Genomic DNA, 25,968 nt, shown 5'->3' with positions numbered 1-25,968 from the left:
ACTGTCTTCATTGTCCATTCCTCTTTCCTTCCACTGTGTGTCCTTGCTTCAACCCATCTCAGGTGCTTCCATTTTCCTGAAGGATTTTATGGTCCTGAAGCTTAGTATGCCTACCCTTCCTCCGGTCCCCACACTTTTAGTGTCACATGAGTTCTGCTGTGTACTGTAATCACACTAGTGACAGCCTTCCAGCCCTCAGCCTTCCAGATATAACCCAGGCAATACCTAGTCTTCTCTCTCTATTCTCAGCCTCCCCATACCCACTAGTTAAGCCTAAATAGGTGAATTTTTCATGGACTTGGTATTTAGCAGTCACGAGCATTTATTCAGAAATCAAATGGTCATCATAGGATGTTCTCTCTTTGCCCAGGGAATGTGTATCTTTCTGTTGCTGTTTCCCCTATAGCCATGAAGATGTTCCGGAAATATTATCTCTACACCTGTGTTGTCTCTCTGACAATGGATGTTTCTGGGCATGATGCCATGCAATCCAAGCTTAGTGTGACACTCTGCTGATGTAATTCTGCCCATAGGTGCCTTCAGACTCTCTTGCCTTTCTTCAATTTCCTTGCAATTTTTTTTTTTTTTTTTACTTCTAAGAACTTCTCAATGATTCTACCATGTCCAATTTGGTTTCACACATGTATGCCTGTTGCTCAGAACACTGTCTGCTTTGAGATGCTTCTCCTCCACCTCTAGTTCTTATTTAAGATTAACCAATGTTTGCTCTTCCATCTAAAGTGAGCTATGAGGTCACTACTGTTATAGTTGTAGTTCCTTCCTGTCTGTAGATGTGAAACTGAGATGCAGAGAAGTTGAATTCCTTAGCGCATAGTCAGCACAGGAACCAAATCAGTGTGTCCATGAAGGATACTACCCAATATGTTACATATGGCCGCCCTCTGCTCAACCCTCTCCAGGTCCTTTGGACAGTAAGCACCTTGAAGGCAAACCCTGTTGTTTGTCTCTGTGTCCTTAGCACCTAGATGACTGCTGAGCAGAGGGTGGGCACTCAGTAACTATGTTCTAGTGAGTGATTTGTTTGTGGTGAAGGCTTTTTATTTGCTTTATTCCCAAGGCTGGTTTCCTTCAGGTTGTATTTAAGTGGCCATTGAAAGCAGTTTATGCTAACTGGTGAGTACTCCCTTTGTAGATTGTCTGAACCATGATGTTGGGTATGAAGAACAATCACCTGAGACTAATCTGGGATGAACATCCACTTCGGGGTGCTGCAAGGCAACGGTGGGCATCAGACCTCCCTGGCAGCAAACATAGAACCCATATCCTTATTCCTTTCTCTGCATGGCCCTCACATCAGGAATTAGCTTTGAGTTTATTTCCCTCATCTGTGGCAATTTTTCTTACAACTTTCATACATTAAATAAAAAAACTGATATAGTCAAAGAAAACAAACCTAACCCCACCACTATGCCACAAGTACTACCTGTCTTCACAACTTGTCTGACACCCTGGCATTTACTAGGAGAATAAGGAAGATTGAATTTTGTGTCATGTGACCTTTTAAAAGTGTGAGATGAACATTTGCATGATTCTGATTTTCACCTTTTCTTGCAACCAGCACAGAACTGCATAACAATTTAAAACTTGTCTAGATAGTTCAGATACAGATTTGAAAAACAGCAATTTGTGTGGGTAGCTGATTTATTTGTTTGCACTTGTTTAAATCTGCCAGGTAATGAAAATGATTACTGCTATCTACAAGAGAGGTCAAAGTGTCTTTGAGCACAGGCATCCAGAGAGGAAATAATTATGAAGCTGTCATTGTCACAAAGATGTTGACAGTGAAATATCTGCAGCGTACTTCAGTGAAAGTTTCAAACACAGAAAGAAATCACTGGCCCAAAGCTGAGGGCTGCACTTCTAGAAAATCATGAGCTTAAATTTATATTCATCACATTTTGGGTTTCCACTCCTCCTTCATCCCCCAAATTTGGAAAAACTTGGTTGTTGAGAAACCTGGACTCTAGGCTTTATAACACTACTATCTGCATGTGTAACATATAATTCACCTCTTTCCTCCAGAATTTAGGCTTTATACCTATGACGGATTCTTTCCAGAAGTTTCCTTCTGACTTTTGTTCTTCCATTTGTTCGTGCATAAAATCAGGGTTGCTTTGGTTTCTGCTTTTCCCTCTGTATTTATCTCCCTCCTGCTAACACAGCTTGCCTGTGGTGTTTTCCATTTCCTCACTCCCAGTTCCCAGTTCCCTGCTTCCCTCCATGAGTCATGCTTCCTTCACTTCTCTTTCACAGTCTTCTCCTTGATGTCCTCTTGGAACCATCTTCTCTTTGAGGGTACAAGCTACTAGAAATCCCTGCTGGAAGATTCACGAATACTGATGGCTTAAAATACTGCCTTCCACAATGTTTTAGCTAGCTTTCAGTTACTGAGACAAAAGACCTGAGGTGGGGATTAATCTTTAAAAAGGAAAACATTTTCTTATTCTCAACACATGTCGTTATCTACCAACCTCATGTGGTTGATTTTTTTCTTAAACAGTAATCATTGGTTGTGAACCAAAAACAAACAGATAGAAACTGTACTCTTACATTATTTGAAAACATAAGAAAGTATTTTTCTTGTGCCAGATGGTTAGAATGCTTTAGAAATGATATCTGTGCTGAATTCTCTCTCCATGTGCCTAATGCCAGATCTGGAAGGTCCTAGATTCTTGAAAAATAATTGGTAAGTTTATAATGAATGAACACTTTTGTTTCAACTTGGTAATTGAACCATACAGACAAATCTTATTAATTTACAAAATAAAATCCTCCATAAATGAGCTAGATGGTACTCACTGATGTTGTCTCTTCATTATCTGCTTTTGGGAGTAGTTGTCCTAGTTCCCATATCTTTCTATGGCCTGTTTGTCCTGCCTCCCATACTTGCAAGGCCCTTTGTTTCTCTATCTGATCTGATAAAAGTCCACATGATCATACATTGATCGTTTTAGCCCAAGAAAATCAAGTCTATGACATGATGTTGGGTAACCATTTTGGTGTTGAGAATTGCTCCATGCGATCTGATCTGTGAGAATTAGCTTGTTCATGGGCCATTTGCATACTACACTGGGCAACTTACTTTCCAGTGTGTACTGTAGAGTCACTACTGATTAAGAATAAAAGGGTTAGATGTGAGCAAGGGAAAAGTAACAGTGTGAGGAGAGGTGGTTACAGGACTTGACGAGAATGGGGACCAGCAGCCAGATTGGATACATGGATAGAAGTAAGCACAGTCATATATTCCCTTGGCCTAGTTCTTCTACAATACTGACTTCTTCTGTAAACCAACACAGGCACATTAGAAAATTCCGATATGCATTGTGCCCCCAGGAATTTACCATCTAATGGGCAAAATAAACCATGTAAAAGGATGACCTTTGAAAAGACATGATTAGATGAAAAGCCAGGAGCCTCTTGGACAGGAGGGTAACCTGGAGAAGCAGAATCCTCTTATATCTGGAGACCTCTAAGCCCAAATATTTCTAGAAATAGTCAGGAGGCACTTCCATATCCATGGCAACCATCAATCAATGGTTAGAATGCTTCCAGGTTAAGTTTAGAATGAAATTTCATCCATCATCCTGACCTTTAGGCCAAGATCCTATGTAGACTGGGACTTCAACACTTTTCACATTGTGTCTAGCAGCTAGTAGCAGTTAATCAAGTTTGTCCTGTGCAGTAAAACTCTCATCCTACCAAGGGAAGTAACTACCTCGGCACCACTGAGAAAATATGGTAACTTTTGAAACTTACAGTCTGGTCAGCACTCAGTGGGGATAGCACCTAATTGATTCTGATAAATTTTAGAGATCAGGTGCACATAAGTGTGCAAAACTTATCCTGAAAGATAGAATAATCTAGCCTGGATTGTGATGGTATGTTGACGTCACTTAAATCACACTAGGAAGAGCAAATTCCTGGAGGAGGAAATATTTAATGAGACATGTAAAGTTTCTCTCAAAATCTGGGTCATTTTCAGTTTTTTATCACCAATCAAAGTGCCCCCGCCAAATTAATTACCTAATTCAGTAACCTGGCAGCATCTTGGCATTAAACCCTTATACACCTCTATGGTATGTTTACTCTAAGATCCAGCTTTATTCTCTATTCATGCAATCCATGTTTCCATCTGTGTACTTTTTCTATCTCTATCATTTGAAATGTCTTGGGTCATACAGTAAGAAATTATCCCTTATCTGAAGCTCACATTTAACTAGGAATCTTATATTATTTGCTGAATTCAGCCACCCTAGCCTAATAGAGACCTAATTCAAAGGATGGAAAAACAAGCTCTCAGAAGCCAGATATTTATTCTCTGCATCAGACTGTAGGTCAAATGGCTTATCAGTGTAAGTTACCAGATTCTAGAGGCAAAAGTACGGCATTTCACTGACATAGTGCCTGTATAAGATTTTTCTAACCAGTTGAACAAGAACAAACAACAAAATATTTTGCAAAGTACTGAAGAAATTGGTGTGGGAACACGGAGAGTGTTTTCGACGTCTGACTTTAGCTGACTCCTCTCTTCAAACTTCGATAAGGACACGATTTCCCCAGGAGAGGTCAGCACACTGAAATTCTTCTCATATTTCATAAACGTATATGTCATTGTAAAACTGGCCTCCTGCCAGCAGGAGAGATACTGTCAGGATCCCTCGGAGCTCAGAACGCTATTAGCATGCATGACCTGTTTTCCAAATAGGATTTTGTGCAAAACAGCACAAACTCTGACTCTCTTTTCGCTATTAACTGCTCACACTTGACACAGTCTTTAAATGATCTCATTAGCTTTCATCATAGCAACCTGCTTCCTAAACCCACATCTTTAGCTGGAAATTGTAGATTTTGGCAACAGGCAATAAAGTCTGGTTAGTGGGATGGAGTTCTCCTGTATCTCCTGAAAATTTCCACAAACTAGGGTCAGAAACTCAACAGCCAATCCCATGACTCTAGATGAGCTGGGGAAATGGTACTGTTGCCACACTACTTACAGTTTACACAACTACCTCTGCTTGCACCACAGCCATGTGACACTGGCCAAACCCTGTCCCTGAGAGCTGGATGCCTCTATACCGTATCTTCCTAAAGATGGATTCAGTGCATTCCCTCCTCATGCATTTGTCTCTGTTGGCATGGCTAGTGTGTATGAGTGGCCCAGTTCCCAGGCAACAGTGAAAGATAAAAATTGAATTCTGCCATATGTCATGGAGAAACTCTACTTGTAATTTTAAAGAAGCTTTCCATGTTTACCAAAATGGTGTTCCAAAGATGCTGAACAGCAAAAGGATGCAAAGTAGTCCCCACTCTTAAAGGAGGCATGTTTTATAAACCCCCAATGAATGTGACATGTACTAGTCAGCTTCACTAGAGAATGTCTGAGGCAATTAACTTATTAAGAGAGAGGGGGGTTATTCAGCTCACAAATTGGAGGTTCGAATCCATGATCAAACAATTTAGTATGCTTGGGCCTCTGGCAAGGATGGCACTTCTTGGTGGGTGTAGGTAATGAAGCATCTACATTCATGAGCCATGAAATAGAGTCTGAGAACCACAGCTCCCACAATCCCCTTTAAAGGAAAACTCCAGGAACTTAAAAAATCCTAATAAAGCTTCTTCTCTTTAAGGTCCACAGCTTCTCACAATGATATAGAGACTAAACCTTCTACCCATTTAATAGTTAATGTTGATTATTAACTTGACAAGGTCAAGAATCATCAAGGCGACAAGCTTCTGACATATCTATGAAGGAGTCGCCAGACTATGTTATTGGAAGTGGGAAGATCTGTCTCAAATGTGTATGGCACCATTCCCTGGTCAGGGATCAAGGACTGATGCTTACTGACTCTAAGCATCCACCACCTCTTTGACTCCTGAATTCAATACAATGTGACCAGATACTTTGCACTGCTATAGCCATGCCTACCTTGTTATGAAGGACATAACTGTATAACAAACCCCTCCTTCCTTTAAGTTGCTCTTGTCTCATGTGTATTTACCGCAATAAGAAAATACCTAGTATATCCATGAGCATTTGTGGTACTACCACATTTAAACCAGAGCTGTGCAATAATAACTAAGGCATAGGTTTTCAAGTCGGATGACTGGGACTCCAGTCACAACGTGCTTTATTACTGTCTGGGTGAGCCTAGATGAGTTGATCCCTCCAATAGAACGCTTCTTACCCATCGAATGTGTCCCATATGATTCAGTTCTTAGGCTAGCTAGGTGAAGACAGTAAGAAGAACCATTCATGTGTGTGGTATGTGTGTGTGTGTGTGTGTGTGTGTGTGTGTGTGTGTGTGGTTTGCACCCCTATACAACAAGTACTAAGTCCTCATTTTAAACGTTGTTATTACCTTTTTAAAAATGAATGGCTCAGAGTTAAGGAGCACTGGCTGCTCTTTCAGAGATCCAGGGCTCAATTCCCAGCACTCACATGGGAGCTCATAAACGTCTATAAGTCCACTTCCAGAGGATCTGACAGCCCCACACAGACATATATGAAGGCAAAACACTAATGCACATAAAAGAAAAATAAACTTAAAAAATATTTTTCAAGTTACAATACATATTTATTACTCTCACCTATTTTTCTCTAGTGTTATCTAAGAATAAGATACATTTTTTTCTTAGTATAACACTGCTTTTATTACTTAGCACATATTTCACTGTTGCCTTTGTTAAAGTTTGGTAAACATGAACGTGTTTTTCTTTAACAAATAAAAAAATAAGTAACTTTCTTTTTTCTGGTTCCATTGCAAGATATTTTTGAGAAACAGAGAAAATCATAAAGGTAGAAATAAAAATATATCAAAACTCTGGCATTCAGAGAGAGTAACCTCTACCTTTGTCTTTCAGAAAGTGGTTCTTAGGTGCCACAGGAATTATGGATCTGAGACCCGGGAGCAGCCATATTGGTCACGTGGTTCTCCTGGTGACTCCTAGTTGTGGGAAGCTAACAGCTTCACCTTTGTTCTCTCCAGCTTCAAATCAGAGGACAGCTTCCAAGTTTCAACCTCTGCTTCACTTATTAGTTTTGTATTAGGGGACCTCAAGTTTCAGCTTCATATTTCTAAGCTAGAAAAATAGAGAACACTGAAAAGTATTTAGCTCAGTGGAAGCTTTGCAAGAGCAAGAGAAGAAAGTGCCTCTTTCTTTCTCCATGAAGTTTGCCAAATGATCTCTGTGAAGCTGTGATACCATTCACAGCTCTGCCAAGCTGAGTCGAAACTGCTCATCTTGGCAGACATCTCGAGTGAGCATCTAATTCCTCGGGGTTGGTATGGGTCCTTTATCAGAAATAGTTCCATAGGCAGTATTTACATAACTGTGGCAGAGTGTGTGAATAAACACAGCTGTGGCATTGCCCTAAATATTTCTATTCAATGGGGAATTAAAAGAGAACTTTATCGCTGAACTACAGATAAACACAATTCATCAAGCAGTGGTCAGTTCAACTGGGGAACGAAATAGGAGTTATAAAAGACTGGCCTGCTCAAAATAGCTCCCATCAACCCTCCTGGCTTTATTGCTCCTTAACTCCCTCCTCCTTCCTCATCCCTAGTTCCAGAAATGTAGGACTCACAGTTAGCAAGGGAGTTCTCTTACTTTTTTGCATCCAGAGAAGAAAGTAGAGGGCGTGCTTACTGGCTGAGTGGAGCCCTACTATGGGCCAACATTTTTCCAAGACTGTGTTTGTTGTCGTTTCCAGCAAGTTCCACTTTTCCTTCTATGTGAGATGATTGGATGCCAGTGGGATGGACATTTTTGTTATAAAGATTTTTAGTCTAAGTGTGCTGAAATGGATACATGATAGACACAGCTCTGACCTATCTTGGGCCTCTCTTTGAACTGTCATGGATTTTAAATTCTAGAATATTCCTGATCCCATGATGAGAAGGAAGATAATTGTGCAATATAATCAAGTATCACTTGGTAGTTGGAAATGTAGAAACAGATCCACCTGAAGTTTTGGAATCTGGAGACTTGACACCAGTGTGTTGACAGGGTGGGTTCCTTCTGGAGGTCAGGTTAGAGAAGCCATGCCAAACTTAACTCCTGGCTTGGTGTGAAAACCTGAAATCTTGCCCCATTGCTGTATCTCTTCATCATCTTCTTTGCTGTTCATCTATGTCCCCTTTCTTCCCCCTTTTTATTTTATGTATTGCGTGTGTGTGTGTGTGTGTGTGTGTGTGTGTGTGTGTGTGTGTGTACCTGTGCAAGCAAGGATACATATATCATGATGTAGAGGCTAGAGAACAACATTCAGGAGTTCATGCTCTCCTTCAACCACAGGTTCCAGGGATTGAACTCAGGTTGCCAGGTTTGGTGGCAAGTACAATTGACCCACGAAACCACTCAAGTTGACTCATTGCTCCTCTTTTGGTCTTACTAGACCCACCCACCTCAGTCCGATTGGTAGGTTAGTGGGATAAAAGAATATCTCTTACCTTGCCTGAACTATATCTACAAGGATTCCATTTCCAAAAAAAAAGATCAGGCTAAGATTCTATTTGGACTTGAATTTTGGGAACATAGTGATCAATGCACTGCAGGTGACAAGTTCTTTGGAGACACTGATCAAGTAGCTTCCTTGTTTTTACAGCACCCAGAACATGCTATATTGTAAGTGTGCTGGAATTAAAGGATATTTTCTTTTGCATTTGTCCAACACACACAAACACACACACACACACACACACACACACACACACACACACACACACACAATGTAATTTTAAATTTTTAAATAGGAATGGAAAGCTAACACAAATATCACCAAATGAAGAAAGCACAAGTGTCTTATATTTACTAAAAAAGTTTCTTTTCCCACTTACTAAGTCAGGAATCTTAAATATTGACAGTGTAAACAATGGTTACTGTCAGGATTTGTCAGTCACAAAGTGTTACCCAAATCTCCTTGTCAGGAGTATTTATAGTCATTATCATCAGAATCACCATTTTCATCATAATTTCTACCAGTGCTGTGGTATAGGGGATGAAGACATTTAAGGCTTATAGAAATTAAATTTCTCATTTTTCATCACAGTACAAGCAGGGCTTCCAGTTGTATTTCACAGTAACCTAGCTTGACCTGACTAAAGAAAGAAAGCAGGCAAAGCAGAAGAGACACTGTAAGTACCAGCTCTGAATGGACCTGGTCTCAGCCCTGCCTTGTTCTGCCCAAGACTACACCCTTCCAAATGACAAGATAACCATCATCAGATCTGTGATTACAGCTGACTCAGCTCAACTACACTCTGCCACCCAATTCCTGACCCAGAGAAACAGTGGGGTAATAAGTGTTTGGAGTTTAAGCCACAAGGTTTTGAGTGATCTTGTTTCTTAGCAGTAGATAACCATCATGCTCACCTGTCTTCTACTGGCTTGTCCTGAAAGCCACCTGTACATGCTTGCTCTCTCTCTTTTTCTCTTTTATTGAAAGTAGATGTTTTTTTGCTCACATACTTTATCCTGATTACAATTTTCCTCTACTCCAGTTCTTCCCCATCCCCCCCCCCCCCCAATCTGGATCCAATCCCTTTCTGCCTACCGTCAGAAAACAAACAGGCCTCTAAAGGATTATAAAATGATAAATATAGTAATATAACATAACATAATGATAGTCTCTGGTTCTTGGTCACCCAAGCAGTGTTGGGAATAGGCCTTAAGTCAAATCAGATATTGCTTGGTTACTACTATAACCTTCATGTCAACATTTCCCCAGAGTAGCTTGCAAGCAGGACAGCATTGTAGATAAAGGTTTTGTGTTTGGCTTGGTGCTTCTGTTTCTTTGTTGATAGCCTGCAGAGTACGTTCTTGTACCTCCCTGTACTGAAGACAAGAACACGGGGGTGAGGGCAATGTGTAGGCAAAAGTTCTTGACTTCTCCATGTTCAGTGAGTTTTGTAGGTGTTGTCTTCAGCAATAGGAACTTGCTGTTAGTTTGAGGAGAGCAACTTATAGTCTCAGCAGCAGCGTGGGTTATTTGAAGATTCCCATAAGACACCCTTGGCAGATAAGTCAATTAGGTGTAATCTAATTCCAATACTAGAAGCTTCTTTTTGCTGACAAGAGATGTTAAGTTGGAACTGTGTGTGCCCATTATTTGGCAATTTTGTTTAGATTGCCTTCATATATGAATATGTTTTAGGAAGCTTCTACTATATTGTTTTCATGCTATCTTTCAAATAGCTCTTAATTTTAGCTATCTCTCCTCATACCACCTTGAATACACCTAGTCTTGTCTGTAGGAACTTAAAAGGCTTGGCTTAGTGGGGATACTGTCCATTCAATCTATATAGTTTGCCAACATTTTAAAGCATATGCCCAGGCTTTGACTACTGGAGAGTTTTACTTGATAAGTCTGGGATGAGCTCCAATCATTTGTATTTAACCAAATGATTTTTAAAAGAAATGTATTGTAGGTTTCTGAGGGATCCCTTCATTGAGAACCTCTTCTACTGTCTTTGATTATAAAAGGCCCAGGTCCCTCTTCTGCTCTGGGTCATCTGCTCTCCTTCTTTGAGGATTAACTGAATACTTCAACTCACCACCATTCAATAACTTGTTCACCTCAGCCACTGGGAAGTCCGTGGCTATACTGTTATGAGACTACACCATGGCTTTTCTACAACCAGAATCACACATCTAGTTTGCCTGCCAGGTTGCTGGCACCTGCCCCCAGGATTCTTAAATAGTACTGAGAAGGGAACCAAATAGTATATATTTCTTGGGGTTTTTTTTTGTTTTGTTTTGTTGTTTTGTTGGTTTTTTGTTGTTGTTGTTTTTGTTTTTCAAGACAGGGTTTCTCTGTATAGCCCTGGCTGTCCTGGAACTCACTCTGTAGACCAGGCTGGCCTCGAACTCAGAAATCCACCTGCCTCTGCCTCCCAAGTGCTGGAATTAAAGGCGTGCACCACCACCACCCGGCATAGTGTATATTTCTAGTAAGCTCTGAGTAAGGTGGTGCTGCTGGGTTTGGCCACACTTTGAGAGGCATTGAGGAACACAATGAGACCCTATATTTAAACTTTACCTCAGAAACACTCTAGGATCTCTCTCTCTCCCTCTCTCTCTCTCTCTCTCCCTCTCTCTCTCTCTCCCTCCCTCCCTCTCTCCCTCTCTCTCTTTCTTTCCCTCTCTGTGTCTTTATCTCCCTGTCTCCCTTCCTTCTCTCCCTTTCTCCTTCCCTCCCTATCTCCCCCTCTTATTACCTCCTTTCCCTTCTCTCTCTGTCTGACTGTCTGTCTGTCTCTCTGTGCCTCTCTGTCTCTATCCCTTTCCCTTTCTCTTCCCCTCTCCCTCCCTCCCCCTCTCTCTGTCTATCTTTCTTCTCTCTCCTCTCTACCCCCCCCACCCATACACATACTGTTCAGACAACCCCATAATTTATAGGTTAGGAAAGACTGCCGGAGGCAGGTGGTGGCATAGGCAAGTCAACTCATGTACCTGGAAGGCAAAGACAAGATCACACATTCAAGAGTTGCCTGATCTACAGGATGAGTTTAAGGCCTGAATGAGTGTAAGATCTAAATGTTGTATAGAGCAGGTTCTAAGCCAGCCTAGACAATTTAAAGAGATTCTGTCTCAAAAAAAAAAAAAAAATGCTTAAGGGCCGAGGACCATGCATAATTGGAAAGTATATTCTTAGCATGAATAAGCCTATGTTTAATTCCCAGCATCAGGAATGAAATACAAATAAGTACCTTTACAATTATCATACTCTAACAATGAAGACAGAAAGTCTAAGAGTAGATATTTTGATGGTCACTGGAGACAGAGAACAGCAAGGACTTCTGGGATGCTTTTAGTTTCCTATTGCTTGATCCAGTTTGAAATTACACGCATATATCCACTTCTCAGAATACATTCAAAGGCTGGACATGTGGTCCACATCTGTAATCCCAGCATTCAGAAAGTTTGCAAGTTCAAAGGTTAACCTAGCAAGATACTGTGTCCAGAGACAGAGGGAAGGTGAAAAAAAATCAGTTTGTATAGATGTAATCAGTATATTTTTTCTGAGATTTATGGCTCTTAAAGTTTACTTAAATTTACTAATATTGATAAAGGCTGTCAAAATCCAAAGGAAAGAGCCCAGCGTGCAAGTCTGCCTTCTTCTTGTGACATTGCAGCAACATACTAAACAAAACATTGGGGGGGGGGGGGGGCTGGAGAGTGATGGCTTCCCAAGCTGTCATTTAAAAAAAAAAAATCCAGATATTCAAAAGAAAACACTGTTAATAAAAGACTTGCATGTTTTAAGTTTCTAGAACAATAAATAGTGACAAAAGTTAAGAGACTAGTCAAAAGTGTTCTTTAATGTGTTTCTTGGATCCCAAGCCTACCCTTAACTCCCTGTGTCTTTTTTGGAAAGTTCCTAGGAGGTATAGCATTGTTTTTCTCCTGGGTTGGGACAGATGTCAATGCTAGAGTCCCCTGACTCTTCACATAAAACCTTCAGGCAGTTATGGCTTGTTTTCAAATTTCTTACAAAGAATGCTAATTGTTGCTCAAACTCCTTAGAGACATCCCACTTTCCAAATCATTTTTTTTCCTACAGTTCAGGTTTCTGAGTTAAATTATTTTCTCCAAAGGTCGGTTTCAAATGTTAATGGGGCCAGGTTGCCTTGAGATGTCTAACGTTCATGTAATCTGAAAAATAGTTATCTTCTAAGGCAGGAGCTAAGCAGGGCATTATTGGATGCATCCCAGGTGATTAATTTCAGTCTTCAGACTGCTACAGAAGACAACAGTTGCCTCCCTCTTAGATGCTACCTAATCTAAAACAGAGGTGCTGTAATCTGTTTTTAAAGTCATAGATTCACATGTGTTTGAATCCCAGAATTACCATCTGTGTAGCCTTGGGTAAATTATTTCCCTAGCTTCAATGTTCAATAATGTTAAATCAGTCAACAATGGAAGGCATAGCATTGTTGAGAACATACTACTATTATTATATTAAAGAATTAAATACTTTGCCTAGAATGCAGTAAATTCTTAATGGACTGTTGTATGATTATTAAGCAATAAGAGGATATTAATACATGGATATTTACATTCTGTTTTGAAGTTCTCAATACCAACATCAGTGAATAAAAATAAATATTTTCTCTGCAACAGAAAATAACTATACTGAAAAGTACAGAGCTGGAGAAAACATGGCAATCTGAGATGGTAGTAAGAAGGTTGCTGGGAAATCATTGTGGTGATGGAATGACTGTTTACAAAGGATTACAGTGGCCTTTACATAAATCTACACAGGATAAAAGTGCACAGACATATACACTATACCAGTGCCAGTGTACCTGTTTTGCTATTAAAGTATAATCATCAAGTAAAATATAATCATCAGGGAAGCTGGGTGAGGCAGGACAGACTTTTCTGTACTGTTTGTACACTTCCACATTAACCTGTAATTTCCTCACAATAACAAATTAAAAGCAAACATTACCCATCTCAGTCACTGTTGTGTTGCTGTGAAGAGACACTATGATCAAGGCAACTCTTAGGAAAAAAAAAGCATGTAATTAGGGGCTTGCTTACAGTTTCAGAGTCTTAGTCCATTATCATTATGACAAGAAGTATGGTTCTAGAACAGTAGCAGAGAGCTATGTCCTGATCTGCAGGCCTCAAGAGTGATAGAGAGGACCTGACATAATCCCTTGAATCCTCAAAGCTTCACCTCCACCCACAGTGACACACTTCCTCAATGAGATCGCACCTCCTAAGGTTTCTACTTCTATCAGAGTTCCACTCTCTGGTGACTAAGCACTCAAATATATGAGCCTATAGGAGCCCTTCTTATTATTCGAACCACCATATTCCACTCACTGACCGCATTAGGCTTGTAGCCATATCATAATTCAAAAGCATATTTAGTCTGACTTCAAAAGCCCCCATAGTCTATCAGAGTCTCAACACTGTTTAAACATCCAAAATTCAAAGTCTCTTGTGAGACTCATGGGTTCTCTTTATTATAACCCCCTATAAAATCACAACCAAGAACAGAACACCTACTTCCAATGCCCCGTGGCACAGAATATATGTTACCATCCCAAAAAGAGAAGAAAGGGAACATAGAGAGGAAATTCTGGACCAAGGCAAGACCAAAAACCAGCCAGCAAAACTCCAAATTCTTCATTTCTGTGTTTACTATCAACGTGTTCTTCAGCTCTCCAATTCCTTTGAGCTTCATTGACTACAACAAACTTCTCCATTTTGGGACAGTTCCATACCTAGTCTGCAGCTTTCCTTGGTAGGTATCCCACAGCCCTGGCATCTCCAACATCTTAGAATCTCCAACACAACCTGGCCTTCCCCTTCACAGCTTTATACAATGGCCTCTTTGGACCTCCATGCAGGGACACCCCTGACATATGCCTGGTCTTGGCAGCTTTTCTTAGCCTTGGAGAGAGATTCCACAACCCCTTTCTTGTATCCTTCACTCTAAAGCCAGAACCATATTGTCAAAGCTGCCAAGTTCTGCTGCTTGATGGAACTGGAACTTGGCCCACTCTTTCAATTATATTTGCATCAGCTCTCTGTTTTTGGTAGTTTCCTTCACTGCTTAAGATTTTCCTTAATTCCTTTTACAAGTTGAACATTACCTTGGTGGAGTCTTGCCCTGAAATCACAGCTCCCTTTATTCCATTTAATATCAGGCTATACTTTAAACTTTTATCTCCTTGAGCATTGAACTTAGCTCCATTATACTGCCTGGTGCTTCTTTTCACTTTGAAGTGTACATTTTGTATGTCTTTTTGTCCAGCTTGCTCCTTTGCACTATTGATTTGCATAAGCCTGACCATTAATAATCAAGCAACACAGTTAACTTTAGACTGTCTTGAAATCTCCTCTGCCAATATCATTAACCCAAAACTCTTCTCTTTAGCCTCAGGCAGATTTTTGGACAATGGCAGAAAGTTTCCATCTTCTTTGCCAGAAATATCATAAGAATGGTCTCTAGGCCACTTACTAATATTCTTTCCCTCAAAAACCTCTTATCAGAGCCATCATAATTTACATTGTTCTCAAGACCACTTTCTTCCATGCTCCTACTAGTATTGATGGGTAAACCCTGCTTACAGTGTTCAGCTGCTTCCATAATCTAAAATCCCAAAATCCACATTCTGCCAAGGAGCAGCATGGTTGTGCCTGGCAGCAATAACCTACCCTCTCTCTGGCTTTTGAAACTTCAAAGCTTCACATCCACTTCTGTCATCGAGTAACACACTTCCTTCTTATCCTTCTAACCCTAACAAAGAACTCCAGTCCCTGCTGACTAAGCATTCAAATATAAGAGCCTATGTGGCCATTCATATTCAAACCATTGCAGACTCTGTCTAAAACACCACACTGTTAAAACACTCACTCTAAATACATCACTTTCGCTACATCTCAAGTGGCCCAACTTCAACTCTGGCATTTGGCTTTGGTGTGTAGTATTAACCGTGAGATATATATACATGACTCAGTCATACTTAAGTGTGCCACAGACAAGGTTCCTAAAGAATAAAGGTTTGACAACTGGAGAGTAGTGGTACGCACCTACAATCCTAGCACTTGAAAAAGGCAAGAGCAGAAGACAGAATTAACAGTTCAAGATCTCCCTCAGTTATGTGCAATTTTAGGGGCCAAGTATGAGCTACATAAGACCCTGTCTCAAAAAAGAAAGAAAATCAAAGAATATGAAATTTGATCATTTTTTTTTATTTTAAAATATCTCAATTGACTAATAGTGGGAAACGGGGTTAAGAATGTGGCTAATTACTGTGGTCTGCTTCCTACCACAACAGCAATGGGGTGGGAGCAATATTAAAATTCTGTGTGCAACTGAATTAATATAATCTCAGAATCAGCTGCATCACAGGAAAATGAGATATCCTTAATCTGGGGGATTTGGTGATTGTGATGATACTGTTATACTGTGTTCCAAAGGCACAGACCAGAGCCAGGGCAACTGATGATTAAATAAATGAATCCATGAATGATGGAATAGTGAAAGCATAGAGGTAAATGTCAAGAATAAACATTGTGTTTGCCTTAGAAAGGTGGGCTGTGATGAACTACCAGGTCATTCCTGTACCTCCTCTGTTTGCCTCCCTAGGCAACTAGAAATCCATTCACCAGATGCTAAGCACACAGTGATCCTGAGGAGTAAGGACTCTGCCACGGCCCAAGCCTGGTTCAGTGCCATCCATTCCAACGTTGGTGACTTGCTGACCCGTGTGATTGCTGACATCAGGGAACAGCTGGGGAAGACAGGCATTGCCGGCAGTCGTGAGATCAGGCACCTTGGCTGGCTTGCAGAAAAGGTAAGAGAAAGTCTCCCTGTCAATTGCCCATAGGTTACTCCACTGAAATTCACTTATTTTATAGGCTGCTTCTCTTTTTATGAGTAATTGGATTTCTTGTCCATTGCAGAAGATCTCATAACATTGCAGTATGTGGGGAATTTGTGTTAATCAACATTCATTTCCTAGCATACTTTCAAATATGTGGCAAATTACAGATGGTCCCTAATGGCTCAATGGATGAATGAGGGAGCTAATGACGACTTTGATTTCTGTTATGTGCTCTAGTACAGCATCTAGGAGGAAGGGGGCTGAAATGGTTGCTCAGAATGCATTTATGTAGATTTTAATGAACCTTTTCATTAATTAACTAGATCCTTTAGGAATCATATGTTTATAAATGACAGAAATGATATTAATAATGAGGACTTATTGAGCAACTACTTGGTGCTGATTCATTACCATCTTATCTTTTACTTGTACTTTTAAACAAATAGGTTTTAAATGTCATTCTTAATGAGCATCAATTTTGTAGGGGATGCAGGTTTAGGCAAGAGTTGCAAGATTTGTATTTAAAATGAGTGCACAGCAGCATTGAAACAGTAAGCAGATTAAAAAATAGTCGTTAGAGTATATTTCTCATACAAAATCATAGATTTCATAAAAGAATATATATATATATATATATATATATATATATATATATATATATATATATATATTCCTTGTTTTCCCCCCTTAGGCCAGTCTTCTTCCTTTTCCTAGATTGTTCCCATTTACATGTATGTGTAAGAAGTCATATATATGTTTGACAAAAGCAAAAAGATGAAAATCTGACAAAGGGTTACAACTGCAGAAGATTAAATTTATATTGTAAATATAATTCAGAAAGTCATAGCTTAGACATTTTAGCAAATCAGGCAATTAAATAAGGATCTCTGAGGCAAAGATTGGCTAATATGGACTGTGTCACTGTTTGGCCTTTGTATAAATGATGGATTAAAATAAAAGTTCTTTTACATGATATGGTGATGATAATGGTGGTGGTGGTGGTGGTGGTGGTGGTGGTGGTGGTGGTGGTGGTGGTGGAGATGATGATGATGATGATGATGATGATGATGATGACGAAGACAACTGTGTCTCATGGAGGACAGCTGCCATGGAAAATTTCTGTATATAACATTAGGACCGTTACTAAGATTTTCTTTCCCAAAGCATGTGCTATGTTGGGAATAGTAAGGCTTAAAGGATTGAGTGTTGGCCATTGATCTTACATCTAATTGCTGTCCCTTAAACCTGCAGTGTTTTCTAGTACTTCTGAACACTGGGATTTGAGGCAGCTTCACCTCCCTATGACTCCCCTTCTAATAGATGGTAAATAGGAATAGAGATGTTGCAATCACAGCTTTCCTGCCAATGAATCCTGTTATCTGAGAAGGTCCAGTCAAATGGCACTTGGACATAATACCTGAACAGACCATTTGGCTGTTTCCCACCATGGTTCCTTGTGGGCATCTGTTCACACATGGGTCTGAGCCATAACATTCAGTGCAAACTGGGTTGTTTGGTTTAGGGTTGTCCCATCTCTCAGATGTTGGAGAAGTAAAGGACAGTGAAGAAGTTAAAAGCTTCAATATCATAAGACCTTGGAACTTTGGGAAGCCTGCCATGATTTGCTGGCTCAGAAGGTGACCGGAAATGGGGACAGCTGAGTGACTGTGACAGCATAGTCAGAAGGGAATCTGAGGTGATGGACTACTTCTGCATAGGGATTTCTGTGGTCTTGATATAAATGTACATGTTTCAAGTTGGTGTTCTTAATGAAAATAGTACAGGAATTATGCTCAGTTGACATTTGCAGAGTCACAGTTGCTAACACTGGCCACCATTTACTTTCTCTGGTGTGTTTCTTTTGGGGGAGGCCTCTTATTGAGCAACCCTGCAGTTTCAAAGGACTGAAATTCAACTCTCCTTGACCACAGGGATTTGTGCAGGCTGTGTCCCAGGATAAGCTTCTAGTGTGCCCAGGATGTACTTAATGATATTAGTCACACCTTTCCACTTCTTTGTGTTTCTGTCTACTTTGATGATTTATTATCAAAGAACTCATCTCTGCTTGACCTGAACATTTCATGTTTATGATCATACTCTTGGCTGTCTCTAAGTTGAAACCTCTGTGCTCTATCACTTCCAACAAAGGCCCTAATATTAAATCTAATTGGATTGATTGTCTTGGGTCCTATTTAGAGCTCCAGTTATGCTGAGATCAGAATGAACCAAGTCATGTCCCTTGAAAAATAAAGAAGGTTAGTTTTATTTGGGGTAGGGTTGGGGGAGATCTGTATGAGAGTCTTTCTATATAGCCCAAGCAAGTATAGACTGTCTCGGCCCCTTCTACAAGCAGATATGATATGTGTGAGCCACCAGAAAGGTACAGACTTTTCTTTGGGGAAGAGTATCATCCTGATTGTTCTGATTTTTTGAGGCTATATAGCCCAATATGATGTTGAACTCATTGTGTAGCTAAGGATCTCCCAGACTTCTAGTCTTCTGGGATTGCAGGCATATGTCACCATGCCTGGGTTATGTGGTGCTGGGTATCAAATACAGGATTCTGTATATGGTAGGTAAGCATTCTACCAACTGAGTTTCAAACCTCAAAGGGGCAATAAAAAATTATAATGGAAAAGTTAGAATAATAAAGTGTTTATAGATACAGGAGAGATGGAAGCAGCAGACACGCTTTATAGAAGGACAAGAATAAGGGCCTATTGGGATGAAAACGGGTCTTTGTTTGGTTAAGGTCCTGAGTTAACTTGAGTAGTCCTAAGAGAGAAAATGGAACACATCTTCAGTGTCCTGGAAGAGAGAAGTAGGAATTCAAAGTAATGAGTAAAGGGATTTAAAGAAGAGGTAGTTAATGCTGTGTAGCTAAGATGCAGGGAACATAAAGAAGCTCTTGAAAATAGACAAAAGATGCTGTGCTATTCTTTGACCTGAAAGGACATGGGCAGGAGCAGGAACTGAAACCTTCAAGCATCACAGCTGTAGATAAAGGCTGGTTACTCCCAAACATAGTCTTTAGTAGACAAAGCCAACTCCTGCCAACCCCTGGTTACTGACTTTGTGTTCTTATTTCCCAATGGATGAGGCTGACCTGGAGCAAGAGACACAGGATGAGCCCTGGTGAAGTTTGCTGGTGTGCATGAACATCCCAGGACTCACAGAAGGATGTGAAGTTGGATCTGGCATGTATGTGGGTTCCAGCCAGTACATACATCTTCCAAGCCTATATTCATAGGCATGTGTACCCTCCTGTCACATGTACATATAATACACACTTGCACATACACATGTGTGTACACATACGCACACATGCACGCATCTCATTAAGTGCTATTCATGTACCCTCACCTCAACAACAGTCTAAACAAGCTGATTCATTGCATGCTACACTCGTTCCTTCAACCATCCCTCTCACATCTTTTATATCATAATCTGTATTCAAAATAATTATTGTTCAGATAGTTGAAAAGTGACATTGTATCAGTCCTAGTGATACTGGCTGTGTTTCCAGAGGTTCCATTATTTTTTACTTAAAAACTGAGTTATGCCTTTGGCTTATCCCAGTCCTCCATAGGCCATTATTAGGTTTTCCCATGGAGTAGTAATAAGAGCATATAAAAAGCTCTTTCTGTTCTGAGAATGCCATTATTCTTGCAATATAATTTCAAATAATTATTGCAGATGTCTCCTTGAGTGTGTGCTTCATGGTATTTATAAGAGCAATAATGACTTATCATGGACAATTATTAGAAGCAAGAATATCCTTTATTGCTTTTAACTCTAAATTTCTCAAAAAAAAATTACCATACATCAAGTCCAAGGGAACAAATCCAAACAAGGCTTATTTTTGAATAGATGTTTAATACAAAATTCTAGTGTGGATTCATATGGATGGCTTTTAGCCAAATACAATGAATGGCAAATCCTTAATACTGTGCCTTTCTTATCACAAATATCAAAATTTCCTTGGTATTTGTAAAGATATAAAATGTGATCCTATATATATCCAGCTGCAATTTACCTTAAATTGATGTCCTTTGTCTTTCGCTATACTGTTAAGCTTTGATTTGTGGATGAATAAAAGGCGCTCCATGATAGGACTATGCAAATCATATTTAATTCCAAGGTTTTACAAGGAAGGCTTACATGGGCATAATGTGAAGCAGCATCAATTTCCTTTGTAAATCCTCTTCCTTGCAAATCCCAAGACCTCCTTGACTCTACACCGGAAGAAAACTGAATACTAACACTCTTCTCTCCTTGAGAGAGTTGAACTGTCACAAGATGGCTTTTAAAAAACCATGAGATCCCCAATGACTGGAGAGCTCACTTTACTGCCTGAGAGGATAAGAAGAAAAGAGTGGGGGTATACAATAGTTCAGCTTGTGGGGAAGGCAGGCAAAGGACACACCAGAGTTCTTCAGGTTCTGCCATGCATGAATAGCATTGGCTTAATGAAGTGTGTGTGTGTGTGTGTGTGTGTGTGTGTGTGTGTGTGTGTGTGTGTGTCTGTGTCTGTGTGTCTGTGTGTCTGTGTGTGTGTCTGTGCACATGGATGCATGTATGCATGTATGTGTATGTATGTCTGTGTGTGTGTTATATGTACATGTGTCAAAAAGGTACCCATGCCTATGAATGCTTGTAGAGGACAGGGAAGAACATGAAATGATCTTCTCTATCATTACCATCCATAAAACAGGATCTTTCATTGACCTGGGACTAGGCTGATGGCCATAAAGCCCTGGCCATCATCTTCTCTCCCACCCTCACAGGTCTCGGTTCCTGGGGTGCCCATGGCTACATCTGGCCTTTAATGTGCATCCTGGGATACCCACTCAGGTTCTTATACTTGCACAGACAAGTTCTTACCCATTCAGCCATCCCTTCAGCCTTTTGTGGAAGATATGGAGAGTAACACAATGATCTAAGTCTGGATTGGTGAACAGGAGAAAGCGTCTACCTGCAAAAACAGAGATGAAGGAACTCTCAGCTGACCTAACCCAACTTCTTGTTCTTACTGAAGTGGAAATGCAGACTCCAGAATGGAAGGCATTTTATCTACAGTCACACTTAAAATTCATACACAGAAATCATAACACAGTAGGACAACACTAAGGTAAAATTATTTCTTTGATTTAGTCTTTAGAATGATTCCCCTGCCAATCATTCACTACAGCCCTCTATCCAAGGTCTATGTATGATATGTCTGCAGTTTATAGTCAATCCACACTCATACAGTAAAGTGGATGGGTGATTTTTCTCTTTGTCTACAAGTATTAAATCGATATGGCATTCCCCAAGAATAATAAAACAGAAATGAAAAGTGATAATGCAAAAAAAGACCACTAATAAGTATAAAAATAATAGCCATCTACTTCTTTCCTTGAGTCCTAGTACCCTTTCTCAGGCTCTGCATTGTCCATGCCACCACAGGCTGTGAACAGAGACATCCTCCTTGGCTCTCTGCTATCTAGGTCATATGTTATCCCCATATTGTATTTCCCAATGAGCACTAAAACCCATAGGCAAGTTGCGTAAGTCAGGGGAAAGCCTTTCCATTTGCCTCTAGTTTGTTCTCACAAGGTCCATAAACACCAAGCTCTGCCCAAAACTTATAATATGTATTTCTACCTCAAACTTACTGTTTTAATTTTTTTAAATATTTTTTTTCAATTATTTATACATTGCAGTGTTTTCAGTGGTCCTATTTTACATTAGGAAGCTATGTTCTCACACTCTAGATGTATAAAGAAACAATAGTAAATGAACTTAATGGAAACTTTGAAGTCTGTTGTGTGTCCCCTTGTATTGGGCATTTGATTCGTCTTGGCATTAATTTGCAGGTGATTCCACATTAGACTAAAAATGCAACACAGCAAGCCAAAACACCCATTTGTGAGCTTCAAGATACAAGTAGATCCTCAGCTTTACTTATTGTTATTTCAGATTTTTTGCAATGCAACTTCCTTGTAGCTATGCCTCCGCATGGTTGACACCGAGGACATTGATTATTCATACTCTGTCTCAGACAAATGTGTTTTAATAGCTTCAGTCCCACGAAGTAAGCCTGGAAACCCCGTGGAACCTTTTTGAGACCCCTTCTCTAAAATCTCAGACTTTCTTTCTAGCACTTGACATCAGACTGAGCCAATAAATGGACCCAGGAGACACATGCCCTTCTGAGTAAGGCTTCCCAGAGAACACTCCTCCGGTAGCATCACACACCAAAAGAGCAGTTTCAAAACTAAGAGACATCTAATAACAAGTAGTAGCCTTTGTAATCCTGTAACAAGGAAAGAGCAACACTTGTAATATTAGTTATCACCCTTTTCCACCCATTCATTCATTATGACACTAAGAAAATGGTCAGAGATTCTTTTAATAGCCCCTTGACAATGTCAGCTAATTAGAGTCCTCTGCTTAAGCCTTTCTTCTCCACACAACAAGACTCGCCCTTTCTTCTAAATTTTATGCTACTAAAGTGTTAAGAGGTCTTAGAGAGAACTGGGATGAGAGCTCATCTGTGACGGATGCATCAAGGGAAGACCATGTTTCTAGACACACAGTTTGCATATTGGCATGACAAAGGAGTTACAGTTGCCATGGCACCCCAAGTATGAACAGCAAACTGTAGTACATGTTCCTCAGCCAACAGATCATTATGTAGATGGGTCATTATGCCAGTCCTGAGTAGTGACATAGCACACCCCTCTATCCAAGGTCTATGTGTGATGTGTCAGCAGTTTATAGTCAATCCATACTCATACAGTAAAGTGGATGGTGATTTTCCTCTTTGTTTACAAGTATTAAATATACATGGCATTCCCCAAGAATGAATAATAGAACAGAGATTAAAAAGTGGTAATGCAAAAGACATAGACCAGTGATAACTGTAAAAATAAAATTTGAACCAAATATTGGTGGAATTTAAAAAAAAAATAGCTGTCTCTAGGCATGTTGATACTGACGCCATTCAAAGCATTGTTAATGAGTTGGCAACCAGAACATGGTGGAGGCAGACTCAAAGGCAAAGATAAGAGAGTAGCTGTGGCAGAGGGCAAAAGGGCCCCAGAACTAAGGTTCACATGGGAGGAATCCATAGACACATTTTACATCACTTAATGGCAAAGGGATGCTCACCATTCTAACAGTCAAAGACAGTCAGGAGCAGCGTAGCCAGGTTGGGCAACACAGTGAGATGCTGACTCACAAGAATTTTATATATTGTATTGAATATATAAAAGAGAAAATACAAAGGATACGATGTTGTTAGTTGATGAAAACGCGACACTTTTTGTTAGTTGATGACACTTGTTGTTAGTTGATGAAGTACGCGACACTTTTCCAAGGCACAGAAAGCAAGCTGTTCTATATCAAAAGCGATACGGCAAAGAAGGCAAGGAAGCTCTATTCAAAGTACTACAGATTCAAGTGTCTTGTGTACAAAGGAAAGATGTATTGTCATTCCCAGTCTTTCTAACACCTAAATAACAATTGTTAAATAAATGCCAAAGAAATAAAGTAATAGTAATGCTTCCTTATATATTTATAGGTATGAAGAAGAGATAATTTATATGATATTGATAAAATTGTCGAGGGTCATGGAATCATCTTTATGCTCCAAACCAATCATTACATCCTGGTACATCTCATTATATCCCATTGTATAGTTTTAGCTTTCATAGTCAATTCTACTGCTTAGCAACCTGTGTAAAAGCAAGACCATTCACTATCCCCCCCCTGACTCCCCCTCCCTTTCTCCCTCCCTCCCTTCTTTCCTCCCTCCATCTCTCCATTTCTTCTCTCTCTTATACACACACACACACCCTCTCCTTCTTTCCCTCTCCCTCTTTTCCTCTCCCCCATCTCCCTCTCTCCCACTTCTGTGTTCATTCATCTATCCATCTCCGTCTCTTTTTCTCTGTACTATACAAAGCCTTCTGTGTCTGTGTGTGTGTATATGAGTGTGTGTGAGTGTGTGTGTGTGTGAGAGAGTGTGTGTGTATGTGTGAGTGTGTGTGTGAGTGTGTGTGTGTGTGTGAGAGAGTGTGTATGTGTGAGTGTGTGTGTGTGTGCGTGTGTGTGTTGGTCTCCGTGTTCCATTTTCTCACTTATGCCTCATTGGTCCTCAGTCTCAGCAGTAATGATTTATCCACAGCACCCCCACCAAATTTCAGATAGAGCCAACCAACCATTCTACCTTCACATTTTCTAGCTTCCTTGCCCAGATCCATTAAAAGAATCTCAAGTGTAAATGTGAAACAGCCCTGGCCAGCATCAACAAGCTCCTGGTAATCAAGTTCTCAACCGTGTAATTAATGGAGCGATATTTCTGGAGTCTCTAAATAAATCACTTACCATCTGCCTAAAATTTACCTAAGTCAGAATTTCCCACCACTCCTTACAGGGAGAAAATAGTTTCTAACTTGAAGGAACTCCCATCTGATAGGAGATGTAAATAGAACTGCTGTGCAGGCTTCTTCCATCATCCCTAAACCAAGAAGGCTGGCTATGTCGGGAACCAGACTGTTAATGCAATTAAGTACTAATAGGCCTGTTGTGCTGCTTTAAAAAGCAGTCTTCAAGTTCCTGAATGAGTCACGTTTGAGATGAAACAGGGCTGAGGAAAACCTGGAAACAGCTTGGGTATCTTCCTTTTTGGCATTTTAGGCTCAGTGAGCCAGTGTGGATTTAAGTCTCAGTTTCCCCTATACACACTTTCATTCTTTCACATAAAACATCAGAGATGTACGTTCAGGATGTATGCGTGTACAATAATGTACACATGAACATATGCTGCTTTTCCTGGTGATTTAACAGGGCACAGTTTAGTATGATGAGTCGTTTGCAATCTCCCCGGTGCCCATGAGAGAGTGGTGGGATTGTGGGCATTTCACCCCATGTGGGATGACTCACACATCTTACTGTGTGCCTGCCTAAATCTCTTTGGAGAACATGATTTAACTCAAGACAGAAGATTCTCGGGCCTATTTGTATAACTGTTAAACTGTGATAACATTGGTTCTACGGTTTAGACATTACAGGCTGTCCATCTTTTATGAGCTAGATATTATCCAGAAAAACCTGACTTACATAAAGAAAAGATAATTTCTGAATGTTTCCCTCCTTGGTTTTTCTAAGCACTTCCTCTTCACTGTATCAGTGACGGAGGGATTCTCTGCTCTGAACAGGGGGAAATACCTGAACAGGAAATGCCTCACCCTGAGCAGATGAGCCGTTGTTAGCCACATATACTCATGGCTTGAGGGTAAAGGACACTACTCAGGATGCAGAGCCGTATGGAGGACACATTAGGGAGCTGAGTGAATCAGCATGTAAATCAATGTGTAAAGCATGCTTAGAAGGGACAAGAGAGAAAGTGTCCTGTGCCCCCATAGGAGGATGTGACCCGATGTCATGCAGAAAAAATCTTTTTAAGGATCCTGTGGAAGTCCTCAATCTGTTCCTGATGATCTGAGAAAAACGGGATGGGAAACGTTTTTTCAGTGGTTGCAGGATGTATCAAAGGAAAGCAGAGCTCACCAGTATGCGTCAAGGATCATGGGAACTGTCTAAGCAGTAC

At 40.2% G+C, this 25,968-nt stretch overlaps 1 protein-coding gene across 1 annotated transcript in view; it reads left to right on the top strand.

The window, feature by feature from the left end:
• Sntb1 (syntrophin beta 1) overlaps positions 1-25,968 on the top strand; it is a 241,638-nt gene that overhangs the window by 135,066 nt on the left and 80,604 nt on the right. The window contains exon 3 of the mRNA XM_034517259.2: positions 16,133-16,340. Coding sequence (XP_034373150.1) covers positions 16,133-16,340 — 208 coding nt within the window. The remainder of the gene's footprint in view (positions 1-16,132; positions 16,341-25,968) is intronic.

Source organism: Arvicanthis niloticus, chromosome 13, assembly GCF_011762505.2.
Source record: "Arvicanthis niloticus isolate mArvNil1 chromosome 13, mArvNil1.pat.X, whole genome shotgun sequence".
NCBI lineage: Eukaryota > Metazoa > Chordata > Mammalia > Rodentia > Muridae > Arvicanthis > Arvicanthis niloticus.
The sequence above is the reverse complement of the archived record's forward strand: the minus strand, read 5'-3'. Positions and strand labels throughout refer to the sequence as shown.